Here is a 20,035-nt window from a genome sequence, read left to right on the forward strand (position 1 = left end):
TGCTAGTGAACTCTCCTTAAACAAGGAGATAGAGTGTGTTGCAAGGCCAGTATTTAGATACACTTTGTGAGACCTGAAAAACTGTTACACAGTTAACAAAAGCCTTTGTACCTTGCTTTAGATTTTACATGTAGTTTCTTTGCTAACTCTCCTTCCACTGATACACCTATCACCTGATGAAAATTTTAGCAAGTGCCCCTGTGTTCTCCTTGCTTTTCCTTCCTCTGTGTCCTCCATGCAGTGAGAATTGTCTTTGTTTTTCAGCAACAAGCATTCTCACCTGCAGTGTCCTATTGTGGGAAAGGTTTCTTGCCACTCACCTGTAGCCTGGTTTATGACCATCTTCTTGAGCAGCTCTCTGCAGCCCTCTTTTGCAAAGTAGGGGTTGAAACCTGTGATAACTGGTAAAAATGTCAGTGTAATACCTCCCCTGCCCCCCAAGGTGTGATGAAGCCTTGCTTTAAAATACAATGGCCTATTCAGCTGCAGGAATAACCATTAAAATGTTGGCAAATGTCTGTCCATGTATAGCCAACTTAACCAAACAAACGATGCATGAAAGTCCCACACATTGCCAAGTTCCCAAACATTGTATCCCAACTTCCATGTTTACAGTGGTGTCACTAACAAAAGCTGTGTGGTGGCTTCTGTTTTGTTTTCTTTTCTTTGAAAGGAGTGATACATTTCTAAACTGTGTCCTGCATTTCCTGACAGTCTCTGTTGGACGTTTGGAAGATCTAAACAGTGAGTCAGTACAGAGGCATAGTTTGAGACCTCCTGTGCTGTTTTTATCTGAGGCATCCAAAGCAACCACTGAATGGTACCCCTGCAGCATTAGAATATAGTGGCTGTTAATATCTGTTGTCTTAGCCACCATTGGGCTATATCTAAGGCAATTTTCACTCAGTTCTTTTGGGTAGTCTTCATAAATTTCCAGACTTTTGGTAGGAATGTATTTCTTGGCTAATACAAGCAAGATATGACCTTGATGTTTTCTGAATAGGCTTTTCATAGCAGAATTACAGAGAATGTAAATTGGCATAGTAGTTGTGCAAAAATGTATGGTTTTTAAGTCAGTCTTTTAAAAGATTGTGTTCTTTATGTTTTTTCCCCCTGATTGTCTCTTATTGTGGATGCAATTGATTGAATCTTCTGTTTCTATGCATGCCCTTGGAGTGTTGCAGACTGTTATTGCACAGAGCATCATGTCAATGCTTTAAAGCTGATATTTTATTCTCTTTCAGTTGCTTCTCAAATTAGGTTGTTGTGCCTGTTTTCACCTCAACAGTACTCGCCTGCTTTGCACACAAACAAAAATTATTGAGTTATATTAGTATATTAACTTCCTTCAACATCTGAACAGTATTAAGAGAATGAAGAATTAGAGATACTGATTTGACTTGACTTGGCCATGGAATATGACTTTTCTTTAAGAAATAGAGATCCCACTGGCTTAGAATTTCTAACTGATGACAAAGTTGTAGTCTTGCAGGTTGTGACACAATTTTAGTCTTACTCATCAATAGCAGTAAAAACATAAGACAACTGAACTAGAAATTATGTTGGTTCTATTCTTCTCAGGAGGAATCCAGCTTCTTTTCTAGGAAGAAATCAATTCTACATTCTGGTATAAAATAGTGCATAAATACATCTTTGCTCTCTTTGTCCAGAAGTTTAAATACTTGTAAAATTGAAATGGACTGCAGGTCTTAATTATACTCAACATGACCTTTTTACCTACTTTTCTAATGATTAAATAGAGATGTTATCTGTGAAAGCCACTGTCATCTTACTATTTACATAAACACAGATGGAAGGGTTTTATCTGGTGAAAGACATGAAAAATGTCAACTGTATTTTCTTTTTAGCAATATATAAAAGGAGTGACCTAATTTTTTTATTCTTTAACTTAAAATATGTCATGATTTTTTAAATCAATATGTAGGCCTTCTGAAATAAATTATGAAATGTAGTCTTGCCCTCGCTGTCTAGGCAGACTGTTTAAGCTGCTTCTGAGAACTTCCTGAGGATTCAGTTAATTGCTTTGATATATATTTGGAAAATATCTGTTTGATATCTATTTGATATATATTTGGAAAATATCTGTTTGATATCTATCTGATAACAATCTAGAAGCTACTTGATACATCTTTCAGCTCTGAAATATCACTTATGTTTCTCTCCGCTGGCCCTAAATATATAGTTTCTGATCTTCCATCATGTAAAATGTTTCAGCCTTTAAATCACTGTGTAACTGGGGAATATCTGGGTTTTAGCTTGGACTTATTGTTTGAGTGCTGGTGAAGATGTGTATCTTATATTGAGGAAAATTGTGGAGGTTCACCTGCAGAGGAAGAAACATGAATGGTGAGCTTACTTTCAGTTTTCTAAACATGCTGGACTTTATTCACAGCATACAGCTTATTGTACCAGTACAGCTGTGTGAGAGTAAGTCTGTATTCTGAGAGATGGACAGACATAGGTCCTGGCCAGAAGGTGTTGCAGCCCTGGGCTTCAATCACTGCTGTTGGCTTTTTGGTCATGCAGCTCACTGGAAACAGGCTGTAGCTAGGAATGCTGGCCTGGTATTTCTGGAAGGCCAATAGTGAAACTTAGATACTCAAATCTATTTAAACTTAAAGCCTAGTCATGTGAATTCCAAGCATGTTAAAGTGCATCCTGGCTTTTGGTTTGGGCTAATCTGTCCTATAGCATGTATATAGTAGAATAGTCAAGAATGTTTTCCATATGATAAGTGTCAGTTATCCTGAAATGGCTCTCCGGGGTTGTGAGGTTGAGGTGTGGATTTTTTGTTTTGTTTTGTTTTGTTTTCTTGTGTTTTGTTTCATTTACCGCAGTTCTTAAGTATTTTCCAAGAATGGAAAACAGTGAAGCAGTGAGGTTCCATGGTTCTCTAAGCTTGACCCATGTTGTAAGTGCTGGAATAAAAATACAAGATGTTGCAGGAGCTTTGTTTGTATTAGTAAATGCAGCTCTGTGCTATATGACGCTATTTGTGCTATATGGCTCTCTACCACACACAGCTGTAGATCAGCAGCAATCATAGCATCCTAAATAGGACTATTTATTCAATTCTATGCTGTTTTAAAATGGGATTGACTTCACTATCATCTGGATCATCTTCTAGCTAAGGAAGCTGAGTTGCTATGGCTGTGACTTTAAAACTTAAATAAGGTGCCTTATTTATTGGATTCTAAGGACCTGAGCACAGCTGAATTCCATCCTGTAAAAACTGTTTTGCCCATGGGACTGTCCTTCAACTGTCCTCCAGTTTTAATTTGTGAAAAAGGAACTTTGAGTAAAGTAAGCTGTGCTCTCACTCATTAACTAATTAAGGCAAGATTTCATATTGGCTCTAAAAGACCATTTTATTAAAGCTCAGGGCAAAAGGAGAGCAGTTGGCAGAAGAAGAGAGATTGAAAGCATCTATATGGAGGTGTCTGAGGTTCCAGTTACTGATGATGGAGCCCTGGGAGGTGTTATGCTGACCCTACCTAAGGTATGCACATCTGTTCAGTCAGGTGACTGGTTTCTTGCTCCATTAACTGTGTTGAATAGCTCTGCATTGGTAGTGATTGGGGAGTGGACAACTACATGTAAATGTTGGGGGTTTTTCAAACCTCAGTTGGGAGCCTTCAGCTGATGAAAAAAATCATTAAAAGTAAGACAATATTCTGAAAAGGCCGACATTTTTGAAATACTTATTTACACAGCCAACCCCATCACCCCTAGTCCTACAGAGCAATATAGGAAGACAGAAACCCAGAAACCCTTCAGTCCTACACATTCGTTTTCCTGTTACATGATTTTAAACTGGGAATAGTTATGTGAGGATTAGGAGGACTCTATAGTAGCCTGCAGTTTGTCTGGTTGTGCACTTGTCTGCCTGTGGGTCTGTGCCCTGCTTTTGCTGGGCACTGTGTTTCAACGTTGTAGGCCAAAGTTCTTCCAATAGTTAATAGCTCTGTAAATTATTTTAGCACAAAAAAACCCCCAAATTCCACACTAGTTTTTGTAGTGAGATTTTCCTTCTAGTGTTGCTTTTAGTATCCTGGCATACTTCCCAAAGAATGCTGTCTTAATGATTCATACAAATATTAATGTTACCAGAAAGAAATAATTTACCTTGAATGGCTTTAAGGAGATAGAGCACTGAGAAGCTTAACATTATCAAGCTTGCAAATAAATCTCAACTATTAGAGGAGATAAGTAGTTTTTTGTTCTTTGGGCTTATTTGTAAGTCTATCTTGAGGAAGGCAGGTAAAAAAATCTTCTGGTGCTTTCATGGAGTCTGAGATCTTCAGTGAAATTTGGCATTATAACTCAAGCTGAGGCAAGATGCTTTCCTACAAAACTTCTGTGTAACAGTTTCAGTTCTGCTGTGAGTGAAACCCATGTGTTTTGGAGTCTTTGCACTGAGGAAGGTCTGTCCCACTGCAAACAGCATGGTACTCTGGTGGTGCTCGATGCTTGGCATGGCCCATGGGCCTCCTGAAAGAAGAATGTTTCCCATGGGATCAGAAAATTGGGATTTGAAGTTTAGCATCTCACTCATTCTCATTGGAATGCCTGGACTGTTGGGTTAGGGGCTGTTTTGAGCTGTAAATTGTGTGCTGTCTCCTAGTTGTTTGTTTGTGCATGTATATTGGAGTTTAGTTTGAATGCCATTTAAAAAAAATTGTTCTTTCTGTGCATGGCTTCAGAAATTCTGTGGTGATCTCAATAACTTCTTCCTGATAAAAACTAGTGCATGTAGTTGTGGATTATTTTTTGTTTTCTGTGAAACTGTCAGGCGTCTGCAAAAGTCCTTGAATTCAATAAATTGTCATTTCTTGGTGAGAAGATATAAAAACAAACCCAAGTAATCATCATTTAACTTCTTTTAGGCTCTTTTCTTTCTGTGTAAAGTGAAAGATAAACCCAACCAGAAACATCAGCTAGGGAATCATGAGTTACAGTGCAGCACTGAAGGGGCTGTAAGTCCCAAAAAGTCTTTGCTTTTATTAAATGAAAAATGTGAAATATCTTTTGCTTCTCTGTGGCTGTGCTTTATGCAAGGTAATCCCTAAGTACATGTTAAAAGGAAACCAAAATTCAAGATATTCTCATACTTGCTTCTTCTGTAAAGGAGTCTGTTAGTTAAGGTATCCATCCAGGTGCAGGCTTACTGGCCAGGATGCCTCAGCTCCTCCCCCAGGCTCTGATGACACCTCTTGGTTGTAGCTGCGCCATCTCTTCTTTATCCAAGACAGGTGTGGTCCTGATGTAGGAATATGTTGGACCTGATATGAATTCCTGCAAACTGACAGAAATGTTCACTAAATTTAAGCATCTCAGACTATCAGGTTTCTTACATGTTTGTCTTTAGAATAATAAAGTACACTTTTGAACATATTTACAGGGTTCATCTCAAGATGGTACTGAGAGATATTTTTTATTTGGCTGTATTTAATTTTAAATTTTTTGAAGAGATAAACTTAGTGATCCACCAATCCAGTTTCCCAAACAAGATTGTCACTGGGGCTGATAGTTACAGATCTAGGAAACTTACACACTTCTACCTGTTATTGACTGCTGCCAGAAGGATCCTGATGATTCTGATTTTCCTACTGTGAAGGCAACTGAATTGGTGCTGCTGACATCAGAGTTGACATTGGATATTATCAGTCTGTGAGGTGCAGCTGATTCCTGGGTTTGTGCAGTTTGAGGCTCTGATGTATGAGTGCTAGTTGCCTGTGTTTGTAGGAGCTGGTGTTCCTGTCCACCTCTGTATAGGAAAGATGACATTTCCCATGGCAAGGGTACATTGTTGCTGAAGGGTGATGGCTCACTCTGTTAGAGCCTGTGTGTCAGACCCCCAGCAAAAGCTGTGTTAGAATAAGGGTGCGTGTGAGAGCTGACTCCAACAGTGCCAGATCCCCCAAAACTGAGGCCAGCCACGATCATGACAGTGCTGGTAGAGAGCCTGTGGCTGGTGGGTGATGCTTGCTTTATCTCTGCTTGTATGGGAGGAAGGCAGTTTCTAAAAAGAAGAGGAGGAGGTTTTGTCCATGTTTCCCATCTACCAGTGACAATATGCCTGCCTCCCTCCACCCTGCAGGCTCACAACTGCAGCACATTCCCTTTGCTCAGCAGCTATGCTCTGCCTGTGGCTGCTTGTCCTTGTGGACCTTGCCTGCAAATCTGCCTCCCTGCCTGCCTGGAAATCTTGGCTGGCTTTGCCCAATAATTGAGATGAACGATTGCTGTCCCCCTGGGCTAATTGCACATGTAATCTATTCTTTCCTCCTCTCTAGGGCTCCTATTTGCATAGAATAAACCCCAAGCACAATAAAACCACAAAAAAGAAACCCTAGCAAAAACCCAGATTTTGCTGTTTAAATGAAAAGAGATAAAGGGCAAAAGGAAGGAGAGGCCAGAGCAATTTTCTGCAGTCATTCTTTCTAGATGCACTTACTGGAACTGTGAGGAACACATGCTTTTCTCTATGAACAGCTTTTCTCTGTGAACAGCAGACCTTCCCATCACTGGGAAACTAAACACAAAACTGAGAAACTAAACACAACATTGAAAACTGCTTAGTAGAGTTTCGTCCTGAAAGGATACTGTTGCACTGTCATTGTGTGAAGTTGACTTCTTTCTCTATAAAGCTTACTAGGAGAAAACCCAATCCTATGTTTTGTGACTCCCTATGGTTCATTGCCATTTGCTGTGTGCCAGGCAACTCTCTCTGGTTCTTGCACTCAGAGTGACTCTCACTGGCATCCTATGCTAATTGTATCAGATAAACATTACTGGGAACATAGTAGCTGAACAAATTCTGTACCTATACTTATATATTAGTTAACTTGGTTTAATCTGGAGTGAAACTGTGCTGATCAACTCTGCAAATAAATAAATGGTTGTTAAGGTTTGATGCCTGTTTCCTGCTTAGGAAAGAGTACTCTGTTTTGTTTGGTCTAGTTGTGACAAAACTAGTTTTCCATATGATATGTGGTGGACTTGACAAGCAACTGTACTTGGTAATTAATTTCTGAAACGCTAAATAAATAATAGAAGTTATGAAGGCTCTGTTTAGAGCTGAGGTTATGAAGGCTCTGTTTAGAGCTGAGGTTACATTTGAGTAGCTGAGCAGAGTAGTTTTTCTGGGTTAAAACCAGGTAAATGTTGTTGAATTCTTAGTGACTCATGAAACAAAATATTATGAATGCCAAATTAATAAATGAATGCTACTTGTGGTATCAACATATGCATTTGTTATGTTCACTTTGTCCTAATATTTAAATCTGTTAGCATCCAGATGCAAAGTTAAGAGCAGAAAAGTGCCAAAAGTCTTCATGTGTCCTCCATAACTCCTATGTGAGTGTGTGCTAGGTGAAGTGTGATAATCCCATTTATAGGAGTGCTCTCATCTTGGATACTGGAGAGCCTTGGTTTAATGTTGGAGTACACTACAGTTTGTAGCGGCCTAAGAAACTAAAGGATAACATATAAATGTAAAAATACATATTTGAAATGAATTAAAGGGACAGGGGGCCTTAAAAAAGTTAAAGACAGGCACCCCACTTACATGAGGTCCCTTCTGCACTGCTTGGGATTACAGGGAGTCTTGAATGTGAGACGAGGTTTTTAGCTCTTACTCTGGCAATGTCTCAGTGTTGCTGCTGTTATGGGCTGAAGTGTGGATGGGAATTGGGCTCAGAGTTGGCATGATAGCCACATGAGTGAGGAGCCAGTGTGTAGTCCAGCACTCAACACCAGATGTAATAAATGGTGAAAAATTAGGTGGATGGTACTTCTGGTAAGTGGCATCTTGAACACTCCATGAATGTTTAGAGATACATAAAGAGGAACATAACACTGTTTTCATTTGTGGGCTAATGGGTAGAATGAGGGCATTGATCTGCTAAATTTCCACCCTGGTAAGCTTGTAGTATGTATACTGGAAAGAAAATGGAATATTTCAGATCTGTAGAGATGTGATTTTCTTGATGTGGTGTTTATCTGAATGGCATTTACCAATTAATTATATGAAAGGTAAAAAGTGATTCTTAGTTGTCTGGCCCATATTAAAATCGGTACTTTCAATATGGAGATAATCAGTTTATGAATAACTGTGCTTTAGAGTGGTTCATTATATCTCCTTTTTAAAGACCATACTCCAGATGCTACCTTCTATTTGGAGTAAGAATGTGATTTTATGAAAAGCTGTATGGAAAATTGTTTTGTTGGGGGGTGGAAAGGAATTGCAGAACAGTCCTTTTTGTTTTGCTAAATAAAATTTTGTTGCTGGTATGTAATACTGTTGGGGAAAAAACTTACTGAATAATGGAATGTGCCTTTTGCAGGCATTTTCTAACATTTCAATTGCAAAAACTCTTATTAGAGCATGAAAGAATTAGTATGAATCTTCGAAATTGCATTTACTACTTCTTAAATTCACAAACAAAATTTACAGTTCTGTATAAAAATAAGATGGAAAAGAAATGTATTTCATATTTTTGTTGGTTTGTTTTTCCTTTTTGTAATAGGGCTTTATTTGTCCTCTCTGTATGAAGTCTCATGGATCAGCAGAGGAGCTGTTCAAGCACTATGAAGCAGTTCATAATTCTGGCATTGATTCAACTCACGGAGGGGAAGGTCATCTGTCACCAGAAAGGTGAAACAGTACTCATTTGTGCATGTGCTTTTGTGCTGGTGTTGAGCTGCTTCTAGTTACACTAAAGGTTTTATTAACTTGAACTTATGCAGTCAAGTATTTAAATGTTCATGTCCCATTTCCAACTAGAATTAAAAGGCATTTGTAGCTTATGTTGTCTGATACTGATCTGACAGTAGGTGAAAATTAGATACGTATGTTTATGGTATTAAGCCACCTGTTTCTGATTCTGCAAACAATTCAGCAATACAGACCAGAATGATTTTTACAAGTGTGGCAGAAAAAAATATGGGTTTCTCCTAATTTCTAACATAGAGCTGAAATATCATCATGGGAGAGTGGAGAGGACAACTCTAAAGATAGGGAAGAAACACAATTTTGTCCCTAGTTAATTAGGGTACTTACTGGGGAATTACAATATCAGTATTTGCCTAAATAGCTTCCCTTATTACCTAGTTATTTGCAAGTCTTTGAAGTTTCTATGTGTGCCAGTAAGTCTCCTTCTGTGTTTCAGAAAATCCATGCTGATCTTCAGAAATCTTAACTAGTTTATTTAATTTTTTTTTGGTCAAAACTGTATTATTAAATGCATCCCTAGGAAGAATATCAGGTTGTTTCTTTTTTGAGAGCAGTGGCATGTAGCAGGAATTGATAATGTGAAACTTTCTCCAGAAATATTAACTGAGTAGTCTGAGTTGCTTTGGGAAGGTTTTTCTTGGGGGTAACATTTATATAGGTTTCCTCTTACTTCCTGCTAATTCCTTTTCTGTTCAGTGCTTGTTTTGTGCTGCTGTAAAGAGCAGTCCATGCTGCTGTTTTGTCACATTCCCCTGGTTTGTACACAGGAGATTCAGAATGAGCAGCATGGAGGTACACAGCACATGACCCTGTGGCTTCTGCTGATCCTGGGAAGTAAACAGTTCAAATGTTTTCTCACAAGCGGAAATATAGGCCAAAATAACAAATAATTACATTGAAAGAAATACATATATTTGTGTAACTAACTCAAGAGAGGGTGACTCTTTGGTGAAAAAAGAGTGTGGAAGATAACATGTTTCAGTTGTTACCCAAATGCATATCTGTATTTGATCTGACATAAGCTGGCAAGCCAGTACTGAGCAAAGCTGGCAAGCCAGTAGGAGCCAGCATTAGCAGAAGTCTTGGATGACTCTTTCCTTGTGGATAGCTGCCTTTTCTCTCAGCTGCTGCATCAAAAGAAATCAAAATTGAGGGTTTATACAGGATAAAGTGATAGGGTACTAATGAAGTCATATTGGGCTTCTGATGTGCACATTTATTCAATAATGAATATTCTTTTTATGCCTGATTTAAGTCTTTTTGGAGTAATTCAACTTAGACCTGAAGTGATACTTTTGTAGGATAATAGCATTCACATGGGAGAATTATTGGTCATAACTATATTGTTTATATAGTTTATTAAATTCTTATTTTTATGCCTGCAAATTTCCAAAGTCAGCCAGATGTTGGCTGGTGAAATTTAGTTATTTTTCCCTTGGTCATGACAGTTTAAGGACAAGTAAGTTTTGTTTTCTCTCACATAATTGAAAAAGTGGATGAGGTCAGGGAGTTAAGATGGAATAAAGGGAGTCTGGTGAGAGCCATTGTGTAACACATGAGCTACATTTTCCTATTAGTGTGGCATTCTTTAATGCTACTCATTTGCTTGTTTGCTTGAGAAAACTCTCATTCAACATAGATATGTTTTTCCATGCCTAGGAATTCCATATTAAAGAAATATTGTAGCCTGCAGCAGGGAGCCACCCCACTTGCTCTCCATGTGTGAAGCTTATGTGCAATTCTTAGAACCAAGAATGGGAGGTGAAATTCCATATGTAGTCAATAGAAAAAGTTAAGTACTGGGAATTGCACAGTTTTCTCTTCCTCCCACTCCCCAGTAAATGGTGATGAATAAGTTTCAAGAGTAAATCATGTAACTCCCCCAGTGTGATTCAGCAAGGCCATCAGTACTCAATACTAGGATGGAGGCACTGGCTTTACAAGTGGGAAACTGAGTGGACCATAATGAAAAGGCACTAAGGATTTTCCAGTTGGTAGGCTCAGATGTGCTGAGAGGAGGAAGGGATTGTCACAGTGCTAGCAGAAAAGGAGATTTGGTGAGGATTTGGATGATGGGAAGAAAAGCAAAGTTACAGTGCCTGTAGCAATCCCTTACACTAAATCCCCTCAAACCACCCCCCTCCCCCCACCCCAACCATGCATTTTCCACTGGTTAAATTAAATTCAGGTTTCATTTTAGAATGGTTGAGCAAAATTTTATTTGGGATATCAAGGCAACTACTGTAGAAGGCTCTTTACATTGCAAGCTCATTCCTTTCTCCTCCCTTATCTCTACTGCCTTATCTCTACTACTAACTAGCTTTATACAACTCAAACCCTTTGATGTATTGTGAAGACCAGAGCATATTAAATGCTTTGGTATTGCAGGTCTGGTATATGTTCAGTCCAACTTCAATACAGCTGGCTGTTCCACCTGCTTTTTTATTTATAATCTTAGATCTGAGTCTTAGTTCATTGACTTGTACTGATGAGAAAGTGGCTCCCTCTTCTCCACCCACAATCAGGTTTTGGAATGCAGCTACACCTGCCTCAGTAAAGTTGTATTTGCAAACCTCCAGTAAATCTGTCACACAGGCAGAATAATGTGTACATAACAAAATTTTCCTCTGAAAAAAGTAAATCTCCCAATATCCCATGTTTGTTTTGTCATTAAAATTGGTCCACCTTGGAGTTCTTGCTGCACTGGTTCAAATGCATATTTCACTTGCTACTTGATGACCCTGACCCTTACTGGTGAGGAATAAATTCGATCTACATTAACATATTAACATCAGTTAATATCCTAATGTAGATTGAATTTATTCCTCACCAGTTTAGCTAAGGAATAACTTGTTTTGGTGGTTTATTTTCTACTAAGTATGAGATAATTTGAAAGAACATCTGTGGAGGAGGGGATAATGCACACCAGCAGCAATAAAATTATATGGTATAAAACTGAAAGGATTTGTTGGCACCGGTACCCTGACATATATATTCTGTGTAACCACTGTACAAACAGTAAGAAAGAATATTTTTACATTATTTTAATGACCCTTGTGTTCTTGATTTGGAGTGGCTGTATCTCAGTAATGCAACATTATTCTTGTGTGTATAGTTGTGCAACTCTGTAAGGAGACCTGTGATTTTGAAGGGTTCTGTGTGAATCAATTACTAACAGTTATAGCCTTGGATTGTGTTCTTGTATGGCTGGAGGCTTGAGCATGAAATTTGAGAATTTAAAATTCTAAGGCTTTAAATATTCAGACCATTAAGTGAATATGTCTGTGGGGCATACCAAATTGCTGTGTGGATGAAAAATTATGTAACTGCATATTTCAGGAGTAAGATAGTATGCTGTTGCTTACCAGTAGTCCATGATATGGAAAGTGAAGGAGAAGAAACCTGTCCTTTTTTTAACAAAGGCATGCAAACCCGTTAAATGTTCCAATGCATAGCTTTGTCATTCTGAACTCCTATGGTTGAGCTGATGCACTGATTTAGATTTACATTCTGTTCTCATGAGACTTTTTATTCTTATCTGTTTCTTTACTTATCCATTTAATATGTTTAGTATTTTTCAGGAGATGTGCAAAGTGATATTAATCTAAGTTTAAAAAAAACCCCTAAAAATAAATATTTATAATTATGTAAGTTACATTTATGTAGTACGTGGCTATCAGTCTGATTACTTAACATGCATTACAACTTGTATGTAATTGACAAAATGTAACCACTGTGTATTCATTTTCTCCACTCTGTGGATATATTTATTCAGAGATGAAGTATCACTGCTCCGACAAGAAGTCCAAGACTTGCAAGCTTCGCTGAAGGTTGGAAATGTATTTTACTTGCACTTGGTTCTTTGTTTCAAATTGAAGTGTTCCACTGTCTTGAGCAACCAAATTTATAGTCTCTCTCCCTGTCTTCTTTTTCTTTTTTTTTTTTTTTTATCATTTTCCCCCTTAGGAGGAGAGATGGTATTCAGAAGAGCTGAAGAAAGAACTAGAGAAATTGCAGGGGCAGCGGCAGCAAGTAATTGCTTTAAAATACTTGAAGCAGGTTTATCGTCAGCATTGACATTGAAGATTAAAACCTTTTTTGTAAGGCACGTGGCCTGATTTAGTTAGTTCTGTAATTTAAATATTGACGTGTTCTTGCAAGCAAAGCTAGTTATCTCTACACAATGTAACTGTATATATGGCAATGTAAAGAATAAAGTCAGAATAGATAACGATTCTTCCATACTACTCACTGTAAGTTCAGTTCAGACTTTTACTTCTGTTGAGCTTATTCAGAACTCTGTTTATTAAAGAAAGTAAATTGAATGTGGTGTTTCATCTTTTATGAAAAAAGGCTATGGAGTCCTTCTTGTAAAGAACTTTTGGAAAACAGCAGTGGTATTTCATAGGTATCCAGCTGAGCTCAAAAATAATGCAAGGCAAATTGTGGTGTCTTGTGCCCTAAAGGAAGCTTGCTTTTTTTATTACTATGAGCTGCTTAGATGTGGGATAGTTACAAACCTCAGAAATTGCTTTCTCTCAAAGCTCCCTCTCAGGATGTTCTTGATGTCTGTAACCTCTGTTTTTAGGACAGATTTCTATATAGAGGAAAGGGAGGGGGAGGGTATTCTTTCTGGAGCCTTATGAGTGGAAACCTTAATAGTGTAGTGATATATGAAATGAAAAGTCATCTTGGCCTTTTCCAGTCTTCCAAATCTAAGTGTTTGAATTCAGGTATTTTTATACTGCTGTGCAGTATTTGAGCACAGAAGTCCTTGTTTCCCTGTCTTTTCCAAAAAATGGATGAATTTTGGAAGTACTAGTTTTTATTCCTACTGTCTAATGGTGCATTTATTCTGTTTTCTTAAGGAGTCTAAATCTGATGGATTGACAACAGCTACGTCTACAGGTGGCTAACATTTTATTATAATAATTTCTGCACTGCTTTGGAATTTAGTTTGGTTTAGCTTTTAGGTAAATTAGCACTTTTGGTAAATTAAAGAGCTGGAAAGCTGGAATGTTACAATTACTGGCAAAAAGTTAATTGTAAGATCTATTAAGAGATATTTATGTTAAGCAATGGTCTGGGGAAATGTTCCAGGGGCTCAGGGTTTGAAATTTTTAGAAGCAAAACAGGAGTTCTGAATCTGAAAGCAGTTCTCATGAGGCATCTTGAACACTTCTTTAATAATTTCATATATTCAAGCAGTGAGGACTACTACAGCACTATACTATATAAACTCTAGCATTTTTCATTGATGGTTTTATGAAGTATTTTTCTGTGCTCATTGCTAGCAAAGAAAACAGTGAATTTTTGTTTGTTTTGATGACCCATAATTTTTGGTCCATTTTTCTCCATGAGGCTCTCACAGAATAAAATTTTCCCTATTTGTACATAAACTATCTGACTGATATTGATTAAAGGTTTTCATTACAGTTCAGGGCTTGGAGTTTAACATCATGTCACAATGATCTGCAGGGCTATTTGTGACCAATGAAAACCAATATGTACTTAATCCTGCAGAGTACTCAGCTAGTGACAGTGACATCATGCTTGCAGATATTTAACTTCAGTAAAGTTGTTCACTTTGCTAAGATGATTGGATGTTAAGGGATTTTGGATTACATATTCACCTCTCATGGTTAGTTATGGGCATGAGGAACTGTATTGTCTTAATTCTTCTAGAAAATAATACTGTTCTTTTTATGGAAATAGAATCATTAGAACGGCAACTAGAAGAGATCCAAGTAGAAAATTTTAACATTAAGCAAATGAAAGACTTATTTGAGCAAAAAGCAGCACAACTGGCCACTGAAATTGTGGGTAAGTGTATTAGCATGAGATCTGATTCTCTTTTTGTGCAATTTGTGAAAGGGATAATTTATTCAACTTCTTTCTTACTAGATCTTAAATCAAAGTATGATGAAGAAATCAGCCTTCGGGAAGGTGCGGAACAGAAGGTGACAAACCTGAGACAAGAACTGCAGAAAGAGAGAAGTACAGTAGAAGACTTAAAGACAGAGCTGGTATTCACATCACATTAATGTTTTTGTTGTTTTCAAATCAAGGGAGGTGTTTATTTAAATGCTTGCAAACAAAGTTTTAAAGTAGTCAAACTCTGTTGAACTTGAAGGTGTCTGCTTGTGGGCTGAAAAAATTCAGAGTACCATTGTTTTTGATCTGCATTTTCAGTGTTTTTCCAGTGAGAAATTATATGTTGTTTCTGACATGTATTAAAATCCACCCTGCATTATGTTGTAGTCTTCTCATTTGATACCATTCAGCCTTTCTGCAGTATATTACACAGATGGATGTGCTGCACAGACCTGAACTTGGAGCATGCCATTGCTGACTTTGAAATCTATCTTTAGGTCACTTTTTCCATGAGGAGTTATGCTCTGACTGTCCTTGGGCAGCTAGATTTTTAAGAAGTGCTCAGAGAGGTGTTTTGTGACATGGTGGCTGAAAATCTGGCAGCTGTCATCATCATGCCTATGTTAATCTTGTCCCTCTTGTGCTTGGCTGATAATACCAATGTGTGTGTATTCCAGGATTTGGGCTCCTGATGATTTTTATATTCAGCCATGGCTCCAGGGAGCAATCCCAGTGACTCAGCAAGTTGGGCCACTTCTAAAGCAGTAATGCAAGGAATTTCCTAGTTTCTCACACTCAGCTACTGCTTAGACTCTGGAGGAAAGTAGGACTTGTTTATCTCCCTTCTTCCCTGTAGCTGACTGCCCTCAAGGGCCTAATGGCCTTGCCCAAATGCTGGACCTATCCATTCCTCCCTGATCAGTTGCTTCTTGTGCTGCCTTTTCCTTATCATTTATTCTGTTCCTTTTATCTTCTAAAGATGCCAACACTCCTTTTCTCTGCTTTCTTTAGTGCTCCTGGTTGTCACCCCTCTCCTTTCCCTTCATACTGTTTCATACTGAGGGATTTTATGGTGCTTGAGATGCAATTGCCAACAGATTTTGCGTGTGGGTTTGGTATGAGCCATATCTGACAGCACCTTCAAGACGCTGCCTTCAGCTGCCCTTTTGTTTTGTCTGTGGTGATTTTTTGAAATAATTCTGGAAGACAGGGGCAGTATCCTGTATCTAGCCATCTACCTATATAAAAGTTACAAAAATTAAATCTTTGAGACAATTTTTGTTTTGTCAGATTTGGTTGAAATCAATCAGCAAGTTCAAAATTTAGCAGACAAAACCTAAAAACTACCCCTTAAATCCTGTTTTCTTTGGGAATTATAAGCACTTCTCTGTGGTTTTGGTGGTTTTTTGGGGGAGGCCTTTTATCTCTTTTTTTATTTATTAAGTCTAGCTGTAATACTGTATACGTCACCTTGTCTATAATTGGATTATTTGATAGATTATTAGAAATGACATTGACTCTGGAAGCATGTCTGCCATTGTGATGCTTGTTGCTCACTGTTCTCAACTTTTCAGCTACAAAGGCCTGGTGTGGAAGATGTGGCTGTCCTGAAAAAGGAGCTGGTCCAAGTTCAAACACTGATGGATAAAATGACCCTGGAACGTGAAAGAGAATCTGAAAAGCTGAAAGATGAGTGCAAGCACTTGCAGGCTGAGCAGGCTAACTCTGAGGTATAATAATCATGCATTATAATAGTAATAATCATACATAAAGATGTGTGTTCTAGCTTTGCTATGATTATCATATGAAAGTGGAAAATAATAACTAATCATAATGAAAAAGCATATTTCATTATGATTAATTATTTCATTATGATTATTAATCATAATGAAAAAGCATTTAATTGAATCTTCTCACTTCTTCAAAAGTTTTGGTTATTCTGCTCTTCCATCAATTACAACTTTCACTTCCATACAAGCAGAAGAAAAGGGAGGCAACATCTCAGATTTGGATCTTTAAGGATATCTTCACTCCTCAAACTGTCTCAAACAGCTCCTGGCTAAAACACAGTTTTGCTAAATGTTACTTATAAGAAAATAAGAACTGGAAGTCCTTCATGGGCACATTGGCTGCAGTGCTTGACATAAATGTTTGTCCATGTTTCATCTCAGCTTTGCTCTTCAAGAACACATCAAGGACTGAAAGTTTAAAGTGATTTTTACACCATTCTTGGCTGGTTTTACAGGCTGGCTGAGGATACACATAGTAATACTGGTTTTCAAAGTGAATATCTTTAAGATAAGGTAAATGCTCAGTATGGGTGAAAATAACCAAAATCATATTAGCCCTATATGAGCATCTTCAAATACTGCAGGAGAGGGATGTGAAGAACAGTGTAGTCTACAACTGTCACCTAAATCTGCTGGGTGTTTATATCTTTTTTCAGAGCTGTTCCTGAAACTAGCATCTGCATCTTTCACATGAATATTCATACTGAGCGGTTCCTTTCATCTTTAGTTTTTCACTATAGTTGCTCCTGCATAGTGAATGTGTCATGAAAACAGCTGCACTGCTTTGGAGCTAAGCATTGCTATGAATCTCTGCTTATTGGGATTTGTTTCAGTATCTTATAAATCTTCAATAAATGAAGCAGCTAGGCTTGATTGTTAACTTGAGTGCCCAAAGAAGTAAACAAAATTAGTAGCCTAAATTGAGGGTAAATTTAATAAAGCCAGGACTAGTGGTTTTTTTGTTTGAGATTTTTTTTCCCCTCCCACTAAGCAAAGGCATTAGAAACACTGGAATATTTATAAAACAAATCTGAGGAAGTGTGCAGCTTTTGCAACTGCTTCTTTCTGTCTTTCATCCATCCATTTTATCCTTCTGCTTTCTAATAGAGACACTTTAATTTGAGGTAATTTTTTCTCGAAGCATTTAATTTTCATAGCAAATATCTGTCATATCAAGACAATTTCAAGATGTTATTAAACAGATGCATTCCTGTTTTTTTAATGGTTCATTATTCATACAGACACATCAGCAAGAAAATACCAGGGCTGAATATTTACCCCGGATATATTTCCCTGTTAAGAAGAAATGTGAGATTGTCTTACTAAATTGTGAACAAGAAATGGATCTTTATGCATTTAAATTATGATTCTAGTTGGAAAGGCTGCAGTGGTGTCCTTTGTAAGCTACCTGCACATTTTCTGCATTATATTCTCTCAGTATGAAATAACCATATTGTTTTCTGATAACACCCTGGAATGTTTGGCCAAAAAAGACCAATCCTAGGATGTGTTTTAGCTAACAGCTCTGTTGTGAGACAGCATGGTGTGAGGCACAGAGTTACAGAAAGTCAGTAAACTATATGCACTATAAGCAAAGTGTTCTTATGTTCTCTTTAGTGTTCCTTTTTCTGTAGGAAGGTTGTAAATTGGATGGTCATTGTCTATTACTTCTGTTCTGCTTTAGTTCACTTTTGGATTCAGTATTTATGCATTTGTGCTGAAATGTCTGCTTATGAGAACAATAGGAAAGAAAACTTCTTTATAAAAGGTCACTACTATATAGTATATTTGAAATGAGTGCATTAATACACAACATGTTTTAGGGTAGCTATGCCCTAAAGTGCTTTTCTTGTTTTTTTCCATTACTGTATTCAAATACTGTGCAGTCATTGATATATTCTGTTCTGTACTGATCCTGTTTAATGGGGTAGTATTGTTCCTCTGATTATGCTGACCTGCAGGGTTGATGTGTCCAAAAGTCACACACCAAGTTTGCATCAAATGCCAGATGCTCTTGCTTCTAAAGCCTTTTCCAGCCCATTTCATTTCGTAGAGTGGCCAAGATTTTGGCCCTGTAACTGCAATGACTTGGAAAGGTTTCACCTTTGGCTAGAACTGTGATAATTATCAATGGATAATCTGTTATGATTTTCATCAGTTTTGGGTTCAAGCTGGCATTTGCTGGCATTTTGGATTGAGTCAGATTTTTGACTTCCAGAATAGGATATAAATGAGTCTCAGCTGGGAATTTTCACTCAGTGATACTTATGATGGTGCTCTGAGATTAGTTTACTGGTGATTTTTTTCCCTAGGCATTTTATTTGTATAGAAAATGTATTTTTATTTTACTACCAGACATCTTCCTTTTTTTTGAATTATGCATGGAAAGCTTTGTTTTAAATGTGGATTTTTCTGTTTGTCTTTTCAGGCTACCATTAACCAATTAAGAGCTGAACTTGCCAAAGGGCCGCAGGAGGTAGCTGTGTATGTTCAGGAGCTGCAAAAACTTCAAAGTTCAGTCAAAGAGCTAGAACAGAAGAATCAGGTGAGAATGTTATTATTTCCTATGCTTATCAGCTCACATTAAAATGGAACCACATCACACAATGCCTTTGGAAACACTGAAGACTATCTTCTTGCAGAAGTTGAGAATTCATTTGCCATTTTGTTTAACAATTGGATTACTATAATGTGCAAGCAAACACCATATTTTAATGATCATCATACCCTACAACTGAAATTCTTTAGGTTGGTATGATTGCAAATTTTTAATAGCTGTAGTTCATGCTTACCTATCATTAAGCAGAATTGCCATCTCACACATTAAAAGTAGTACCCCTGGAAATAATACATTTGCCTAAAAATCATAATTTGAAAGATATTCTCAGTTCTCTTTGTTGATTTTCCAGTTTCTTAGCTTTTAGATTATACTTTCATCATGTTTTTCAGGCCATTTACTGGCATAATGAATGGTAGAAAATGGAAATTAATTCCAGAAATTTCTCAACTTACATTCTTTGAGAGCTCTTTGAGTTTGCTGCATTTTGTATTTGTGTTTAGAAGTCATGTATTGTGGGGGTAAAAATGGAACTAAAGGGGGACAGGAAGCAAGGACAAAGATGTGTACTGCTTCATATTGCATGTAACACTGGATATGAGCTGGATATAACATACATGCATTTACTAGGAACCTTGTCAGCCTTGGAAAAAGGAAAGGGCAAGGACAAAACAGAGTGTATTTAATGTAATCTAATATTAAAACATTTGCAAAAATATAAGAAGGTGAAATTAAAATTTGGTAAATGAAACTACCTTTAGAAGGATGACTCTGTTTGGCTCACTAAATCAAGTGTGGAACTGAAAAAGTAAGAGTTGTCATGCTGTAATTTTCCATAGACCAACCAAATGAATCAAGCTTTTGGCAGAAGTGTTGCTATACAATATAGAGCCCTTTCCTGAATCTGTTGGTATTTCATGAACAATGAGGAGTGAAACAGATTGATGCATAAGATAACCCACACATTAAGAGAGAGTCCTCTGCTATGTCAATGCCAAACACCACTTGAGGAATTGGAAGAGGAGAAGTGGCAGTGAGATGCTTTTCCTCTTGCAG

At 37.5% G+C, this 20,035-nt stretch overlaps 1 protein-coding gene across 3 annotated transcripts in view; it reads left to right on the forward strand.

The window, feature by feature from the left end:
- The window catches only part of EEA1 (early endosome antigen 1), a 67,569-nt gene that overhangs the window by 12,905 nt on the left and 34,629 nt on the right, over window positions 1–20,035 (forward strand). For 2 of the 3 annotated variants that reach the window (XM_054630914.2, XM_054630915.2), the window contains 8 exons: window positions 8,553–8,680; window positions 12,534–12,588; window positions 12,725–12,790; window positions 13,627–13,666; window positions 14,474–14,581; window positions 14,663–14,784; window positions 16,207–16,362; window positions 18,851–18,967. In XM_054630914.2, the coding sequence (XP_054486889.2) occupies window positions 8,553–8,680; window positions 12,534–12,588; window positions 12,725–12,790; window positions 13,627–13,666; window positions 14,474–14,581; window positions 14,663–14,784; window positions 16,207–16,362; window positions 18,851–18,967 (792 nt within the window). Of the gene's footprint in view, window positions 1–8,552; window positions 8,681–12,533; window positions 12,589–12,724; window positions 12,864–13,626; window positions 13,667–14,473; window positions 14,582–14,662; window positions 14,785–16,206; window positions 16,363–18,850; window positions 18,968–20,035 lie in introns of those variants that run through there. The other variant, XM_077178757.1, reaches the window with a different exon arrangement.

Source organism: Agelaius phoeniceus, chromosome 5 (assembly GCF_051311805.1).
Source record: "Agelaius phoeniceus isolate bAgePho1 chromosome 5, bAgePho1.hap1, whole genome shotgun sequence".
Classification (NCBI taxonomy): Eukaryota; Metazoa; Chordata; class Aves; order Passeriformes; family Icteridae; genus Agelaius; species Agelaius phoeniceus.